This window comes from Myotis myotis, unplaced genomic scaffold, assembly GCF_014108235.1.
Source record: "Myotis myotis isolate mMyoMyo1 unplaced genomic scaffold, mMyoMyo1.p scaffold_m19_p_3, whole genome shotgun sequence".
Classification (NCBI taxonomy): Eukaryota; Metazoa; Chordata; class Mammalia; order Chiroptera; family Vespertilionidae; genus Myotis; species Myotis myotis.
Window position 1 is genome coordinate 163,265,280 of NW_023416335.1, and position 18,990 is coordinate 163,284,269.

An 18,990-nucleotide genomic window follows, 5' to 3' on the forward strand; every position below is an offset into this window, starting at 1 on the left:
TAAAAGTGCCATGAGGTAGAAAGTTGCTTTTCATTGAGTGGGATTGCTGGGTTAGAGGTTATGACCTGACTTGTGATATGCAATGTTAAACTGCTTTAATACACAGAGTCCAATCATTAAAGAAAAATGTTCACAATATCTGACTGCATTAAAAGTAGAATGTCAACCAGGCTGGGTAGCTCAAGTGGTTAGAGCATATGCCAAGGTTTTGGGTTTTATCCCCCATCATAGCACATACAAGAAGCAACCAATGGTCCAGCTGACGTGTCTCAGTGGTTGAGCACTGACCTATGAAGCCGGAGGTCACGGTTCGATTTCCGGTTGGGAAATATGACCAGGTTGTGGGCTTGATCCCCAGCAGGGAACATACAGGAGGCAGCTGATCAGTGATTCTCTTTCATCATTGATGTTTCTATCTCTTTTCCCCTCTCCCCTCCTCTCTGAAGTCAATAAAAATATATTTTAAAAAAAGAAGCAACCAATGAATACATAAATAAGTGGAACAACAAATCGATGTTTCTCTTTCACTCTCCCCACTCTTTCCTCTCTCTCAAATCAATTAAATTTTTTTTATAGTCAATTGTCTAAAATTAGAGGGTTAACATGGCACCCAGCTTCTCTGCATTTTCTTACACCTCATGGACATTATTCAGGTCTGGGGAGAGACTCTGACCAAAGTGAGAACATTTTGTGACACAGAAGCATCTGGAAAGCATGAGCAGCTTTTAAAAGCATTGTGGCCTTTTAGCAAGGGGAAAAAAGAAAAAAAACAAAAAACAAGTGAGGACACATTGATAAATATGTAGAGAAAAGAAATTGGGTGGATTCTGTATTGTTAATCCAGAATAAAAGCCAATATGAAAAAAACTACAAGGTTTTTTTTTTTTTTTTATATTTTATTGATTTTTTACAGAGAGGAAGGGAGAGAGATAGAGAGTTAGAAACATCGATGAGAGAGAAACATCGATCAGCTGCCTCCTGCACACTCCCCACTGGGGATGTGCCCGCAACCCAGGTACATGCCCTTGACCGGAATCGAACCCGGGACCCTTGAGTCCGCAGGCCGACGCTCTATCCACTGAGCCAAACCGGTTTCGGCTACAAGGTTTTAATTTTAAGAAATTGTAAGTCAATGTGAGGTTGGATGATCCCTTATCTGGGATAATGTAGAGGGATTTCCTACACTGAGAGGGAAATTAGACCATATAAAAGTAATGATCCTTTCATCTGCTTACCATTTAACAATTTAAAAGCACATTCTCATTGGATCCTCCCAATAATCAGGAAGTGACAGAGAAAGTATCTTACAGATGGGGGAAGCAGCCTAAGTGGGAGAGCAAGGCCTTTAAGCTCTTGGTCCTGTCCACCATTCTACTCTGACTCTAGAGCAGCGGTTCTCAACCTGTGGGTCGCGACCCCTTTGGGGGTCGAATGACCCTTTCACAGGGGTCACCTAAGACCATTGGAAAACACATATATAATTACATGTTGTTTTTGTGATTAATCACTATGCTTTATGTTCAATTTGTAACAATGAAATTGGGGGTCACCACCACATGAGGAACTGTATTAAAGGGTCGCGGCATGAGGAAGGTTGAGAACCACTGCTCTAGAGGCAGGAAGTCTGTCATCAAAGAGGACTCGACTTTGATGGTCCTTAGAGCCGGTCTCAGGTCCCCATGGCCTCATCTGCCAGAGCAGATGGCACACAAGACAGAATCGGCCTGCTCATTCTCGTAGGCCCCCTGAGTGCTATGTCTGTAGGTGGTATGTGGTGCACTCAGCTGACTACTTAGTTTTCCTCCATACGACAGCGGAGGTGGGAAGCCTGTTCGGGGGCGGGGCTTACCACTCGGCAATGCTCCTGTGGATCCGAGACACTGAGGTCTCAATATCGATGGGGTGGTATCGTAGTCCTCTCAGCTCCAGCGTTTCATCCAGAGCTCCTACCACATATAACGCATCATGACGCTCTGACAAAGAAAGAGAGAAATTTGGTTTATCAGACACATTTTGAATACAACACAATATTAGAGTTAAGAGCAGAGTTGAGACTGCCTGCCCTGTCAGGTGGCTACATCACTCGCTGTGTAACTTTGGGCAAATTAGTCAAGCCTCGGGGACCTGCTTCACCCTCTGTGAGACAAGATAAAAACATGGCTGTGAAAAAAAAAACAACAAAAAAAACATGGCTGTGGAGACCAACCAAAGGACTTGTATGCATGCATATAAGCCTAATCAGTGGACACAGACACCAGGGGGCTGAGGGCATGAGTGGGGGGGAGGGGGGAGGGCAATGGGGGGGGGTAAGGACACATATGTAATACCTTAATCAATAAAGAAAATAAATTAAAAAAACAAAACATGTCTGTGCCCTGGCCGGTGTAGCTCTTTTGGTTTGAGTGTCAACCCGTGCACCTAAGGGTCGTGGATTCGATCTCTGGTCAGGGCACATACGGGAGGCAACTGATTAATGCTTCTCTCTCATTGATGTTTCTCTCTCTCTACTGCCCTTCCTCTCTCTCTAAAAAATCATTAAAAACATATAAAAATAAAATCAATGAAAACAAATCCTTGGGCGAGGATTATCAAAACAAAACATGGCTGTTATTAGGATTAAATGAGATAATCCATGCAAGGTAGTTTATATGATGCCTGGTACATTGTAAGTGCTAAAAAATTAGCTATTATTACTACTACTACTACCACCTGTACCAGGAATTGTACCAAATGCTGGGGAGACAAAGATGACAAAACAATCCCTGCTTTGGATACTATCTACTGGAGAAATAGACACACAAACGGGCGTTCCATTGTAACGCAGTGAGCCCAGTGACAGGAGTGTGCACAAGGCATAGGGAACAGAGGATACACCTAAGCTCTGCTCATAGGTTCAAGGAAAACCTAGAAGAGCCGAAGCCGGGCTGAGCTGTTAAGGATAAGTAGGAATTGACGGATGATGGCTGAGGGAGGGGAGAATGGAGGGAAGTGAGGATTGGAGATGAAGAAGAAATGAACATGTGTCATTGTGTCTAGACATCTTCAAGGAGTCCAAGTGTAAGGAGTAGGATTAGAGAATGTGGAGAGACTAGTTCTGGTTATTGATAGGGTTGTAATCTGTATATTACTAGTGAGTGCATTCTGCGTGCCAGGCACTGCTCTGGGCACCTAAATGCATCAATCCCCTGACTGGGGATTGAACCACGACCTCCTGGTTCATGGGTTGACTCTCAACCACTGAGCCTTGCCAGCCGGGCTAGAGTTGGGTTATTTTAAAATGCCTATTCATGCCACCAGGAACATAGGTTGAAGGCAGCAGTGAAGCCATGACAATGGACTGGGCAGAGGATGGCTGGGGGACTGCTTACACCAGAGTCTTGCCAAGCATTCTTCAGTCCAACATGCGACACTAAAGGGACAGAGGAGCACTGCTGCAGATGGCTCCTCTGCACTGATTCCCTGTCAGGGATTAGGGCTGGTACACGAGAACAGAAGACCTAAAAGGTGAAATACCTGCCCCAAGGGCTTAGGGTCTGTGTTCTGCCTTTCATTGCTCATCAGGCACACCTCCAGGACTGAGGCTGTGCTGACCCACAGTTCAGAGGTGCTGAGGTGGTACCCTGGGTGCTTACCTCCCAGGTGCTTTTCAGGGGCAAAGTCTTTCTTTATATGCAGATGGATTCACACATGGATTAAAGAGTTGTAGGAGGGAATAGTTAAATACACACACACAATGCAGAGGCTGGCTGAGGAAGGCCAGCCAGTGCTCCTGGCTGAAATGCAAAGCAGGACGAAGGGGAAGAGTTGGCGTGGGAGATGCATACCTCCAGTGGCCGCTGTGAGCTCAGTTCGGCGGACAAAACCAAGGTATCCTGTCCGAGCCCACAGTGTCTGAGCAGCATCCCCAAAGCTGAGGCGAGTGTTGAAATGATCAGCTTGAAGAGTCTCACTATCGTAGATGGTGTAATAGCCACTGGCCGTATGGGGACTGTTTACCCAAATCTACAAGAAAAGGGCACTGGTCACATTTCCCAAGAACACATATTGTGACTAGTTTTTTAATCTCATTTTTATATTAATAGCAACAACACAACTGCAATAAAGACAGCTGACATTTCAAGTATTCAGTGAGGTAAGTACTTTATATGCTTTATCTCATTCATTCCTGCCACATGACATGACAATTTAGTTCACACTATTGTTATTCCCATTTTACAAATGAAAAAGCAAGGGGTTAAGTAACTTGCCTAAAATGTGGAAACTAGGAGACTCACACCCAAGTCTGAGTGGCAGAGGCCATGCTCTTAACCACGACACTACACTGCCTCCCTGGCTCATTTCTCAGCCTCTTCCAGAGTCTCACAAAGGTGTCATTCCTGCGCTTCTGAAATAAGGTATAAAGCCCTCAAGGAAACAATCCAGGGTCTCTGAATTTACCACATGAACAACCAATAACTAAAAATGGTTGGTAACACTAAACAGGCGCCATTCTATGTGCATTACAGATACAGGTATTAATGCATGTAACTGTCCCACAATTCTACTACATAGGTGCAAATATTATCGATGGGTGAGGAGACTGAGGCCCAGAGAGATTAAGTAACTTGCCCAATATTGAGAAGCTGCTAAGTGGTAGAGCCCAGGTCACCTGGCTCCTGTACCTACAACACTCCTCCCAGTATGCTATGGGATGAAACGGTGTCCCTCAAAGATTTGGGGGAAGAAAAATTAAGACTTTAAAAACATTTTAATACTAATACAAAAATTAACACATTTTGGGATAGAATATAAAATTTGCATGAATTTTTGAAATTTCATCTTTATGGCTCCTTCAATAGGTGGAGGAAGTAGGATTTGCCCATTTTCCTTTTCAACTGAGGGATTATCAGTGGACAAATCTGGAACGAGTTCTAGTTTGAGTGCCTAAATCTTCTCTCCATCCTGGTCTCAATCTTCCTCTTCTGTCCATTTCAGTCTTGTGTTTTACTGAGGAAGATTAAGACTCTTTTAAAAGATGAAAATTCCCAATGGGGGAAAAGCACATCCACACTTTCTCTGACTTTGAAATATGAACCCTAAAGTTGTTCTCTGCTGACTTTCAGAGTAAAGGTGAAAGGTACACCTACCTCTCCAAGGTGAGAGTCTCCAACAGGCCCTTTGGTCTCGGGATTAACAATAACCACTTTCACTCCAGGTAAAATCTAAGAATCAAAGGGAATACACAAAGACTCAGTTAAAATCTAATGACCTGCTCTCCCTTCCTCTAGTGAGGTGAGGAGTGCACAAAGGCAGGAGCTAACTGAGATGGTGCTCACAGAATCGTCCTCAGTGGAGACCAGAGGTACAATAAGGTTCATCCTCAAAAAGAAACCAAAGAACCAACCAGTCTACTTCCTTCAAAGGGATGAGGAACTGCAGATCAGAATGATGTTAGGAATTTATAGACGGCCCTGGCCTGTGTTGCTCAGTGGTTAGAGTGTCCTCCTGCGAGCACGAAGGGTTGAGAGGTCATTCCCCATCAAGGCACAAACCTGGGCTGCAGGTTCAATCCCCACCCTAGTCAGGGGGCGTGCGGGAAGGAGCCAATCGATATGTCTCTCTCACATCAATGTTTCTATCTCCCTTGCTCCTACCCTCCTCTAGAAGTCAATGGGAAAAATATCCTCAAGTGAGGATTAGCAACAACAATAAAACGAAACAAAACAAAAAGAATTTGTAGACTAAACCTGTAACTGTCCTTTCCCACATCTATCTTGTTCACTGGATGGTGGCACTAAACCCCTTAAAGCAGGAAGGGCAGCAGTGAGGGGCTGCCTGTGAGACCGCACTCCGGTCCACAGTGAGTGCTAGAGTTGAGGGGCCCGGAGAGAGACAGAGGAAGGGAGCAGTTTCGCAGGAGACTAGAAAGACACTCGAGTGCCCAGGACCTCCCTCAACAGGGAGGAGGAAGCAGCAGGTGCTGGCCGAGAGGATGGCTCAGGGCCTCTCTGGTCACCTGCATTCTGTCTCTTAAGCCTCCGTTTTCATCTTGGGTTTCTGGATAATGCAGTTACCTGAGAAGCCCTACAATGATTATCTGGGCTCGTACATCTAAAACCTCCAGGAAGGAAGAGACAGGGCCAGGCACCGTGATACAGCTCCTGAGGCACCCACTGCTAGCTGAGGCAGATGAAGATTTGACAAGGTGATAGGACCAACCTCAGCCCACTTTGAAGAGTTTAAACAGAAGAGGGAAACTGGAGGTAGTTCTCCGTGGGGTTGCTCTACCACTGGATAGGCTGGACAGGTTCCCTCTTTCCCCCAATTTTCTCCTCTGCCTTCCAGAATTCTTAGAAGGGGTTCTGGGGCATCATCACATCTCTTCAAAGGGAGAAGAAACTTGAAAGCTTATGCTGATGTTTCATCACCCTCAGTGAGTTGTTTAAAACCGATATAGACTGCTTGGGTGGTAAACACACAATACAATACACAGATGATGTATTGTAAAACTGTATATCTGAAACCTATATAATTTTATTAACCAATGTCACCCTAATAAATTCAATTAAAAAAATAAAACTATAGCCCTCGTCAGTTTGGTTCAGTGGATAGAGTGTCGGCCCGTGCACCGAACTGTCCCGGGTTTGATTCTGGTCAAGGGCACGGACCTCGGTTGCAGGCTCCTCCTGGGCTCGGGCCCTGGTCAGGGCTCATGCAGGAGGCAACAAATCGATGAGTTTCTCTCACATCAATATTCTCCCTGTCTTTCCCTCTCTCGTCAACCTCACTAAAATCAATGGAAAAATATCCTTGGGTGAGGATTAAAAAAAAAAACCACTATAAAAAAACCTGCTATAGATTGAATGTTCCCAGTGAGGACTGGAAATCCTAATCCCCACTGTGATGGTATTAGGAGGTGACTTTGAGCGATGACTAAGTCAGGAGGGCAGAACCCTCATGGAGGGGATTAGTGAACTTATAAAAGAGACCCAGAGATTTCCCTCGCCTCTTCTGCCAGGTGAGGACGCAGTGACAAGACGGCCATCTATGAGCCAGAAATCCCTTGCCAGAATCTGCTGGTGCCTTGATCTTGGATTTCACAGCCTCTACAACCATGAGAAGTAAGTTTCTGTTGTTGATAAGCCACCCAGTCTCTGGTATTGTTACAGCAGCCTAAATGAACCAAGATAATAATGAAATCTCTCCTTGAACATTTTAAAGCCTCATTCTAATCTAAATCTTATCCCCATAGATAATCACTCCAATATTTTTAATCTCTTCCCCATTTTGGTGTCTCTTTGAACTACAAAAATAAATACATATATCTCCCCTAATCTTAAGCCACACCCCTCCCCTATCTGCCATCTAGTCCTCTCCTTGTAACACTTACAAAGCGAGCACTGGCTCTTGTTCATCTCTCTACCTTGAATAAGTGAACATTAGATTTTGCTGGTTTGTCAAATAAGAACTAACATGTCAGATTTTTAAAAATCTATGGAAATTAAGAAAATTGAAACGGAGTACTCTTCTTATGTATCCATATGAATTTAAAAGTATTGGCTCAATTGAAATTGTTGAGTTATCTCCAGACTTCAGTTAAGTTTTGCCCTGGGTATTAATATGTTAAATGGCTTCAGGTTTCTTTAAAAATGAACCACTTCTCCAGAGACCACCTTCCCAATGGTTAACAAAACAAATTACCTTTCCAGACTCTGAGAGGAGCAAACTCTGGGGGGCACCCCGTTCCACAAGACGAACCCTGTAGAAGAACGATATTTACTATACATAAGCCTTTTCACAAGTGATTGCACCATGTCAACTATAGCTATATAGTGCCTTCCCAAGACTAATTTGTCTCTCCTTCTTATGCTAGAGCAGGTTCTCAAACTTAGCATTATTGACATTTTGGGTCCGATAATGTTTTGTTACAATTTTTTGTGAGGGGCTATCCTGTGCTTTGTAGAATGGTTAGCAACATCCCAGTCCTCTACCCACTAGATGTCAGCAGCAGCCCACTTGTTGTGACAACCAAAAATATCTCGACACTGTTAAAAGTCCTCTGGAGGGCGAATCCCCCAGGCTGAGAAACACGGAACTCGTGAAATGTGCTACCTGTGCAGGCGGGGCCAGTGCCACGGGCACCCCGGTGAACACAGCTGATGTCAGTGGGACTTGGGAAAGGGTCACAGAGCCCGGGGCCAGGCTCACCTTGGGATACAGTTAAAATTCCTTTCTAAGTTGATGAGGGGAAAAGCTTTTACTCCTGGGGCTCAGATAAAGTATTGTTTCAAAAACCCTACTCCGCCTCATTTATCTTGTCTGTCCCATCTTTTATTTTTAAACTTTCAGAGGGAAGTGTCTACCCATTTTGGTTTAATTTATATCAAAATACTTTTACACAGGCAGGAACTAAGTATTACATCTTAATATTAAAGAATAGTGCAGAAACTGTGAGAATTAAACTTTTCTTCTTATAAATGTAAAAATTTTTCAGGTATTAATAATGAAAATTATTTCCCTCTTTCCATGCCCCCTGGAAGATACAAACAAAGGATGAGGAAGGGGCTGGCTTTCTTGAGGCTCAGAACTTTTTATGTTTAGGAACTCTAATAAGAAATGATCAAAATAAATCTACTGTACCTGTCATGTCTTAATGATTTCAGATCTACATACACAGTAGTTGGATCGGGCCCTGAGGTTCCCTAAAGAAAAATAAATCAATGCATGGTTTATTTAAAATTTAAATTACTATGTTTCCACATTTCATATATTTAAATAAAGAAAGAAGTAAGTTAGACATATACATAAAAATGCAAACTCTATTTTGAAAGCTCACCCTCTTCAACCAGATGCGGCAGGGTGCAGTCAGTGCCTAGAAGAGGCGCCTGGCCTGGCTTTGTCCTCATGTTTCTCTTCTCCTCCCTCGGGAGAGTGGGCCAGGGGCCTTCTCACAGAGGCAAGAGAAGCACTAAAAAGTTACCAGGCGAAGGCCGGTCCTCGTCCCTGGACTTTAAAGCAGGGACGACTGCCTGGCCTGTGTGGCTCAGTGGTTGAGCATCGACCTATGAACCAGGAGGTCACAGTTTGATTCCTGATCAGGGCACATGCCTGGGTTGCAGTCTTGATCCCCAGTAGAGGGCCTGCAGGAGGCAGCCAATCAATGATTCTCTCTCATCACTGATGTTTCCATCTCTCTCCCTCTCCCTTCCTCTCTGAAATCAATAAAAATATATTTAAAAAAAATAAAGCAGGGACGACACAGGTCAGCACCCATGGGGATTTTCAAAATTAACACTGGCCCAGCCTGAAAACAAAGGGCCCACAATTGGGCTCCACAGTTAAAGCTACGATGCTATTTAAAAGTCACCTGACCATGGTCATAGAAGACCTGAAAGTATCTACCCACGTATGCCACCTTCGTTTACTCTCACTCTGGTCCACGCCTATGTTTTCCTTATTAGTCTCCAAGCTACATACAATCAGACTCAGTTCTTTTCTGTTATGTACCCAGGAATAACATGGCAAAGTTGCCATCTGGTTGGAGAAAAGAATACAGGCTTATTTGTACTTCCTTTGCAAAAAAGTTATAAAATATGGAGGAGACAGGAAAACAGAAGGGAAGACATAAACAAAATTCTAATAGGACTCAGAGTCTTCTTTAGTCATTGCTGTGGACCATAAAACTACCACTAAGAGTAAACAGTTAGCACATGGGTGCTCAAAGGCCAGAAAAAGCTCCACGTGTGTAGCATCTAGCACAGCCGTGGGCAAACTACAGCCCGTGGGCCGGACCCGGCCCGTTTGAAATGAATAAAACTAAAAAAAAAAAAAAAAAAAAGACCGTACCCTTTTATGTAATGATGTTTACTTTGAATTTATATTAGTTCACACAAACACTCCATCCATGCTTTTGTTCCGGCCCTCCGGTCCAGTTTAAGAACCCATTGTGGCCCTCGAGTCAAAAAGTTTGCCCACCCCTGCTCTAGCAACTTAAGAGATTCTACAGGACGACTCTGTGAAGACAATACTCTCCTCTTCACCTTACAGATGAGCAAAATGAGGCACAGTGAAGTCAAAATGAAAAGGCCACGGCCCCAGAGCAGGTAAGAGGAACGGGGGCTCACGCCAGGCAGGCTGTTGGAGGCCTCTGCTCCAGAGCACCACACAGCCCCCTTGCTTTTTTCCAAGCACGATTTCATGAAAGTCACCTGTAAACATATTGCTACATTGACTCTTGATCCGAAAGTGGTGCTGACAGCTCGAGGGGACAGGCCGATGTCTTTAAAGAGCTTGGAGAAGGACTGCTGGAGGGCAATACGGGGTCGCTCCTCGGCCACTACCACACACGTCCGGATGCAGGAGAGGTTGATCCCTCTGGTCTGTAAGACACCAGGCACACGCTGAGGTTAGCAAGACCATCAGAGAGCTGAATACCTAGGACCGGTGCTATCTCTTTGGTCAGGAAAAGCCAAGGAACTGTGTATTCTCACCTCAGATAACCAGAGAAAAGACAGAAGTTTCCAGAAATGCCAAGGCTTCCATTGAAGTCAGTACCTCCTGGTAAATGTGCTCATTCTCTATTTCTTTTCTCTTTCCTCTAAAAATCTTGGGTTCCTCAGCAATCCATTTTCATCCCACCCCGTTTCTGTGCCTTGCATTTCTCCCTACTGCCAATTGGAGGAATGGGACTATGAGGAAGGGAACCTAGAACCCTGGAGATCAAATCTCTTGTCTTTTTTTCCTTCTTAAGGTCACATTTCTCTATTTAAAAAAATCTGGTGTCTTCTGACTCTCCCACATGCAGTCAGACATATGATCACTGGCTACACACATGAATGAGCTACCCCTTTGTCTCTGGGGCCCTCCCCAGTCTCTGATGTTCTGAGGTTGCAAATTCTATTGGGAAAAATCCTACTGGAGGTTAACAGTTCTTTTCATCTTTCTATAAAGTCATTTCCACTCAGCCTCCCAACCAGTTTCACCTTCTTCGCCACAAATTACGACTCACATTAAACTCTGAAAGAGTGCATTAAAGTAGAAAGTGGAAGAGATAAACTTCCGGAGGTTTACAAAAACACCTGTTTGACTGCCTAGAGAAAACCAAGCAGGCATGTCTGCCAACCCCTCCTCAGCGTCCCACCTGTCCCATTTCTTTAAAACCCCCAGGACTGCTGTTTGTTGCAGCTGCTTCTTACCTTCAGCACCTCCACTTGGTTTCCAAGCCCCTTGGTGCAGAGCTCCATTACTGAATAGGAGCAGAATGTATCCCTTATTTTGTACTGGTTGACAGTGGCAAGCCAGAGGAAAAGGTTGTTTTCTAACTCCATAGGAGGAATTAAGATGGACTGGTGACCTGAATAGACACTGCAATACAGGAAGGCAAGAGCTGACATTAGCAAATCATCCTAGATATCTTGATGTTTTAAAACATCATCAATTCAACTGAGCAGGAAGGACAGTGTAGGGCCATATTAGATATAAAGGTCTAAGAATCAGCCTTGTTCATATGCAACTCACAACACAGTGTAACTATAAAATAGAGCAGACTGTGATACATGTAGTAACTGAGATGTGAAGAAAGGACATCAACAAGATCACAGAATAAAGGGCAAGTCATCCAAACTGGGAAAGCTGGGGCTGGCGGGGGGGGCGGGGGGGGGCGCGGGCGGCAGGAGTTCAATGTGCAGGTGACAGTTGTGCTGGTGCTTGAAAAACGAGCAGGAATTTGACAGTGGCTGGAGGAAGTGAGGATGGTGATGAGAGTATTCCAGGCAGAGGAACAGCATATGCAAATGCAGAGGTATAAAATTACATGGTGTTTAAGGTTGACAGAAATAGTACCCCAGTGTGAAATACTAGAGCACAGGATGCATGGGGGAGTGATGAGACATAAGGCCAGAAGGGCTGGGATCAAGCTGTGAAAGGGCTTAATTATCATATGAGGGATTTAGACTTTACCCAGTAGGCAGTCACTGCAGCTTTAAGTTGGGGCAAAACTAGCAACATGGAGGAGGGATTGGAGATACGAGACACTGAAGGCTGAGAGACAGATAGCAGAGACTGCAATAGTCCAGCTGAGAGATGATGAGGGCTTGAACCCCGACAGTGCAGCGGGATAAAAAGGAAGGAATAGTAGAGTCACATATCATATGTATAATCTGCAGTCATGAATCCTCAACTTCCTAAACCTGGGTATAGATCAGAATTACCAGGAGCCCAAGATTCCTGCATTTGAAAAGTACTGGAATTGGGGTCTCCACCGTCAGAGATCTAAGGATGTATGGGGAAGGCCTATTAATTTTTTTTAGACCCCTAGGTGATTCCTATGTACAGACAGGTTTAGGAACAACTGAGCCAAAGGACATGACATTTAAATGGATGTGAGACATAAAGACAGAGAAGTTTGAGATAATGCCCAAGTTCCTAGTTTGGGCCCCAAGGTGAAGGACCCATCCTAACAAAGATGGAGACACGGAAGGGGCTGTTGAGTTGCACGCAGCTGGGAAGGACCCATGGAGATGCCCACTAGGAGGTGACAATGCAGGTATGAGGCGAGGGTCCCTGGGCGGGTAGTGGGAGGAGGGGCAATGCTGTTCCATAAGGAACAGTCTGGCCGGGACGAACGCGCTACTTTCCAGCCACATGCTATTATCCCACTTCATTATATTCCTTCCTGCCAAGCCAGGGGGTGCATCCTGGCTATCACAGCTGACATATGTCACCCAAGTATCATCCTTCTACTTGGCTCTACTTCTAAAGAGAGGATTACAGGACAGAGCAGAGAGCAGGTAATAAGATCACTAACCTTTTGCATGAGGCATAAAACTACAGAAAAGGAAAAGGGAATATAAACAAAACTAAATCAACATCAGAGATATATTAGAAGTAGAAATTCTGGAAAGATTGGCATCTTATTGAAACTCTCCCAGATTAAGGGGGCAAAGGGAGGCTGAGATGGTGTGGCCTCCAGACACGCCCACACGTTCTGTGTCTTTGCTTCTCCATTCCTACCTGCAGAGACACCAGAGTGCAAAGCCAAGTCCACAGTAAGGGTCAAGGCAGATGGCGATCTGCCGAGAAGAATACAATTCACACTGGAGCTTGATGGCTCTGCAGAGAGCATTGACGGCCGAGTGGGACATCTGGAAAGCAAGGAACATGGCACAGGATGGGACAGGCATCCCACAGGCAGCCTCGAGTCCCCCAAACTCCTCAAATGATGTATATGTTTCATTGGTTCTAAAAGCTTAAACTCTCCCTTCAGGTAACAAATTTCTGTTCATTACTCAACTCTGAGTTTTATGAAATATGAGTCTGTAATTTCACACTGTCTTTAACTGTAACTCTTATTATCTGTTAGCGTCTATGCTAGGTTCAGAACATGGCATAACACAAATTCCTTGGGATAACTTATTCCGGAAGAGCCGATGCTCTTATTTAAATATAGCAGGGACCCTTGATCCTCCGCCTACCCTCTCTGGTACAACCAGCTGGCCTCTACAGCTGGAGTCCCTGGAGCAGTGGTCATCTCTATTTTCTCCAGGCCTGGCATTTGACCAGCATCCAGTGAGTGAGTGAATATACACAGACTACTCTACCTTCACTCCTGTAAGCATGCCTGTTGTAGAGACACTAAAATCAAGATACGCCAACATCTCAGGAGTGGGTGGTTTATACAACTGGGGCAACTTCTTCCTGGGTAAATCATCTGCAAGGAAAAGAAAAAATCTGATGTCAATCACAGATGTTGGAACATGAAAACCGTTGCCCTTTTACTGGTTTTCTGCGGCCTTGCGATGGCCACATTTAGCTTCTGGGATTTGGGAAGCTTAGGCTTCTCGTATTTAACCAAGCAGCTTATGTGTGCCACTCCGAGACGTGGGCTGGAGTTAAGGGCACCGATAGGCAGTATAAACAAGCAAATCTGTATCAGGCAAATGTATTTACTAGAAGGTAAGTGAGGGGCATAATAACATAGTACTGTAGTTGAAAACTAAGAAAGCGTACTGCTGGCATTCAAATTCCAGCTCTGTAATTTTTCAGTGATTTGACCTTGAAGTTATTTAACATCTTTGTGTCTGTTACCTCATCTCTAAAATGTATTAATACCTACCCTTGCCCTAACCGGTTTGGCTCAGTGGATAGGGCATCGGCCTGCGGACTCAAGGGTCCCGGGTTCGATTCCGGTCAAGGGCATGTACCTTGGTTGCGGGCACATCCCCAGTTGGGAGTGTGCAGGAGGCAGCTGATCGATGTTTCTCTCTCATCGATGTTTCTAACTCTCTGTCCCTCTCCTGTCCTCTCTGTAAAAAAATCAATTAAAAAAAAAAAAACCTACCCTCATAGAATTGTTGGGAAGTTAATTCACACAAAGCAATTTGAAAATAACTGACTAAAATGTTCAAATAACTTCTTATTATCATGCTGGTTTCAAGTTAAAGTTCATTACTTACAGTTTAAGTACATGTTATATTAGTCATGGACTGCTTTAAAAGTTATTCTTCTGCAAATTAACTTGGCAGGTTTTTAAAAATTATAATCTAGAATTAGGAATTGAGTTCCTTTCTCATTTATTTATATACTCATCCCTTTCCCCCCAAATTTGCTTTATAAATATGTCAAAACCAAGGCTACCAAGTATATCTCTGGCCCAACGATGTCTCTTCAATGGCTCCTTTGGTGTTCTGGATCAAGAAACAATTCTGACTCTGACTTAAAAAAAAAAAAAAATATATATATATATATTTTTTTTTTTTTTAAATTTTTTTTATTGATTTTCAGAAAGAAGGAGGAAGAGAGAGAGAGACATCAATGAGGGAGAATCATCAATCGGCTGCCTCTTGCACTACCCCTACTGGGGATCGAGCCTGCCACTCAGACATGTGCCCTAACCAGGAATCAAACAGTGAACTCCTAGTTCATGGATTGATACTCACACACCAGCTGGGCTTGACTCTGACTTTTAAATCTCTTTATTACTGGGTGCTCATCTCTGGTCAAACCAAAGACCTTCTCTATCACCTTCAACCCACCTTTGTGTATGAGAGGGGCATTTATGTGCCTAAAGAAACTTTCCTAGAAAAAGAAAGAAAGAACCCTTTGTGACCCAGCCAGTGTTGCTCAGTGGTTGAGTGTTGACTCATGAACCAATAGGTCACAGGTTCGATTCCTGGTCAGGTCACATGTCCAGGCTGCAGGCTCGATCCCTAGTAGGGGGCGTATAGGAGCAGCCAATGAATGATTCTCTCTCATCATTGATATTTCTATCTCCTTCTCTCTCTCGGAAATCAATAAAAAATATATCTATTCTCACGGCTGAATCACAGTCCATATTTCAGGTCTTCCTGAAATGTGAATGAGTCCAATAACCATAGTACATCTATCTGCATCATTAACACCAACACATTTATTACATACTTGAGGTCCAGTGCACAGATTCATGCACCAGTGGGGTCCCTTGGCCTGGCCTGCGGGGATCGGCTGAAACTGGCTCTCTGACATGGCCCGAGGGGTCCTGGATTGTGAGAGGGCACAGGCCAGGCCGAGGGACCCCATCGGTGCACGATCAGGGCCAGGGAGGGACTGCGAGAGGGCTCCAGGGCATGTCTGGCCCATCTCGCCCAGTCCCAATTGGCCGGACCCCAGCAGCAAGCTAACCTACCAATTGGACACTTAGCATATTAGGCTATTATACTGGATGACTGTGCTTATGTCCTTAAGTTACAAATGCAAAAAAAATCTAGTTTAGCATCTGGCACACAATAACCACAAACACATGTCATCCCCGCATTTAAACCCATATAAATGTTCCTGAAGTGGATACCATGTGGTACTTCCTGAAAGCCGGGTAGGGAGGAAATTAATGGTTAAGAGGCTGGAAATGGAGCCAAACTGACTGGGTATGTCAGTGCTACCACGTAACCTCCCTGTGCCTCAGGTTTCATATTTGTAAGATGAGGATACAAACTGCATCACTTTACTAGGGTTGGTACAAGGATAAAATTAGGTTTTACATGTTAGATGTCTGACACATAGTTAGGGCTCAACTAAAGATGTTATGATTATGTGTGAAGTGCTTTACATTATGTCAGTTTAATCTTTAAAACACCACAAAGTAGTTATTAGAACCCCCATCGTATAGACAGTTTTGCCCAAGTTACTGGTGATACGCAGAGAGGAACAGAGTATTAGGATTTAAACCCTGTCTGCCAGGCTCCATAACTCACACTCTCCCCTATCCCACCATTCTCCAGGTGGCCATGCGTCTTATTCCCTTCTTTAGTAGAAATGCCGATTAACATTCATGCAAACTTTATGGTTTTCAAAGAACTTTCATATCATATTGCATTCGATATTCTCACTAAGTATGTGAATCAGGCAAGGGCAGGTAGTATTTTAGAAAAGGGTAATCTCAGACAAGATTATATAGAGAACTAGAAGCCCAGTACACGAAATTTGTGCACTTGGCGGGGGGGGGTGTCCCTCAGCCTGGCCTGCACCCTCTCGCAGTCCAGGAGCCCTTGGGAGATATCCGACTGACAGCTTAGGCCCGCTCCCATCAGTTGGACATCATTAGCGCTCCCGCCACTGCCACTGTGCTTGCCAGCCATGAGCCCAGCTTCTGGCTGAGTGGTGCTCCCCCTGTGGGAGCGCACTGACCTCAGGGGACAGCTCCTGCATTGTGTGTCATAGCGACAGGTTATTCCACTGTTCGGTCGATTTGTGTATTAGCCTTTTATTATATAGGATAATACTAAAGCTTCAACTACAACCAGGTCTTCTGACTCCTAGTCCAGTGCTATATCACATCTAGATCAAGACTGTATCAGATCTGTGTTTTACATGGCCCTACATGTACATGGTTATATCCAGCATAAAAACCTAACCAACATTTGATGATGCCTAGAGTAACAGCAACATACTGTCTTGGGGGGCCTTAGCATGTTGTGATGTGCTTCTCTGGGTCTGGCTGTTGCAGAATCCAGCCTTTTGGTAAGGCAAGCTGACTGGGTATTAAGTTCTGTCTCTGTCTTATCAGAGGGAATGTGTTGTGATGTAAGAGCTACGTAAACATCTTTGGCTAAGAATCTAGGAACTTCCAGGGAGTAAATGCTCTTGTTCCTTCAACTCTGGAGGAATCTCCCCTTCACCTGTGTCAATGATGGTTGGCCAGGTTTTCACATCCACAGTTGCAGCTGCCTCTCGCGACTTCAGTAACCTCATTAGCATCTGCGTGGTGAGAATGCAGGCGGCTTTGCTGACCTAGAAAACAAATAAACAGAAATAAGCACCAGGAGGCTGAGCTCACATGTAGCACCAGAGACGCTGGCTGCTGCTACGAGCAACTCGCACACCACACTGGACAGGGCACATCAGTGTTTTAAACACACACACACAGGACAGTGGAGGTCAGTGCTTCCCCTTACATCTGTCCTCTGGTGATGTGTAACTCAGAGTGATGGACTTGTTCACGCACAAGTTTTTGTTGTTTGTTTGTTTGTTTGTTTAAGTACCCACTACCACAAATCATGCAGTCGCGTTTCCCACATCTGGGGAAACCGCACATCTGGGTGCAAGGGATAAGCCTTGCCCTGGGAAAACCACCTTCGTGATCATGGCATCTCCCCTGCAGGTAAGTATACAGTGTTGTTTACAGTAGTGATTCTCAGGGGGTGTTCCATAGTTACAATCTCAGTATGGATCCTGCACTCTTTGAGTTTCATGAAGACCAAAATAAAATAAAAACATGGAATTGTAGTGCTCAGGGAAGGAGTTGGTGTTTGTGACAGTTTGGTGAATGGTTGGTAAAACTAACTAGACCTAGAACATATGCTGAATTTGAGGGACTCTGTGCTCTCACAGAAACACAAAACAACTGGCCTCCCCATAAACCGTGTCAATGGGGGGAAACTTCCCTCCCTGCTGCTCTGGCCTGCCTTGCAGAATATGACAAGGGCATTTTGTTGAACTGAACTTTGTAATAAAATCATCTGTGGTGAACACAGGTTTTATGCTGCAAGCTCCAACTGCTGACAGAGCAGCAGTTCTTAAACAAATGTTACATAAATTGGAATTTTGTAACTCTTTGCTTTAAAGGACATTAGGACATGATGCAATAAAGATTTATCTTATTTTCTTCAATTCTCATATTCTGCAGAAGCTTCTGTCACTTCCAGAGCGAGCTCTGGACACTTTTTTAAAACTATGCTGGATACATACTGAATTTATAAAATTAACCAAAATAAAAGTGATCTAACACTGGGGAGAATTCAGTTTGGCAAATAAAATTACCTTGGTTATTGTACAGAAAAAAAACCAGAAAATTTTTTTAAAAGAAGGGATCAACCAATGAATGCATAAATAAGTAGAACAACAAATTGATGTTTCTCTCTCTCCCTCAAATCAATCAATCAATAAAAATAAAAAAGGGGAAAAACATGTTTTATAGAGAGTTACCATGATAGCTTTGTCTCTTTAATGTTCATGATAATGCACATAATTCTGTACCTCACCAATAACCACTTTCCCATACTCTTCCACTAAATAACACTGGTCAATTTGGTCCGATTAAGAAAAAATAAGCTGTTTTTAGGAGAAAGATTTGACTTTCTGACTCAGGAGAACTGGAGAATTAGTAAGAATCCTTAGTTGTCTAAATTGGGATTTTATGAGATGAGGACAAGGTATACTTGGTACTCACATCAACAATCATGCGGACGGTGGGCAATGTGGCGGTAAGGTTCTGAGCATGAGGAGGCCGGACAGTCACAGGAACGCACCCCGCATACAGGCAGCCATAGAATGCAGCGATTAACTCGATGCCTGCAAGACAGTCAGTTGCGTAGCTGCCTAGCATCACTGTGAAACTAAAGGCACACCTTTATTAAATCATGTGTCAAATGGGTTATTCAGACTATAACATAACAGAGACACTAGCAGAAGGAATTTTTAAAACTGAGAAGGAATAGAAGGGGAAGGAGAAAGCACATAAAACAACTTAAAAAAAAGAGA

The 18,990-nt window shown here is 44.1% G+C and overlaps 1 protein-coding gene and 1 pseudogene across 9 annotated transcripts in view; both read right to left on the reverse strand.

The window, feature by feature from the left end:
* DIP2B (disco interacting protein 2 homolog B) overlaps positions 1–18,990 on the reverse strand; it is a 231,165-nt gene that overhangs the window by 4,648 nt on the left and 207,527 nt on the right. For 5 of the 9 annotated variants that reach the window (XM_036297858.1, XM_036297860.1, XM_036297859.1 and 2 more), the window contains 11 exons: positions 18,680–18,801; positions 17,130–17,241; positions 13,578–13,687; positions 12,991–13,121; positions 11,175–11,343; positions 10,188–10,358; positions 8,620–8,681; positions 7,681–7,738; positions 5,127–5,201; positions 3,825–4,002; positions 1,850–1,973 (listed from right to left, as the gene is read on the reverse strand). In XM_036297858.1, the coding sequence (XP_036153751.1) occupies positions 1,850–1,973; positions 3,825–4,002; positions 5,127–5,201; positions 7,681–7,738; positions 8,620–8,681; positions 10,188–10,358; positions 11,175–11,343; positions 12,991–13,121; positions 13,578–13,687; positions 17,130–17,241; positions 18,680–18,801 (1,312 nt within the window). Of the gene's footprint in view, positions 1–1,849; positions 1,974–3,824; positions 4,003–4,123; positions 4,987–5,126; positions 5,202–6,720; positions 7,153–7,680; positions 7,739–8,619; positions 8,682–10,187; positions 10,647–11,174; positions 11,344–12,990; positions 13,122–13,577; positions 13,688–17,129; positions 17,242–18,679; positions 18,802–18,990 lie in introns of those variants that run through there. The other 4 variants (XM_036297863.1, XM_036297862.1, XR_004965843.1 and 1 more) reach the window with 4 other exon arrangements.
* Positions 17,486–17,619, reverse strand: LOC118652404 (annotated as a pseudogene).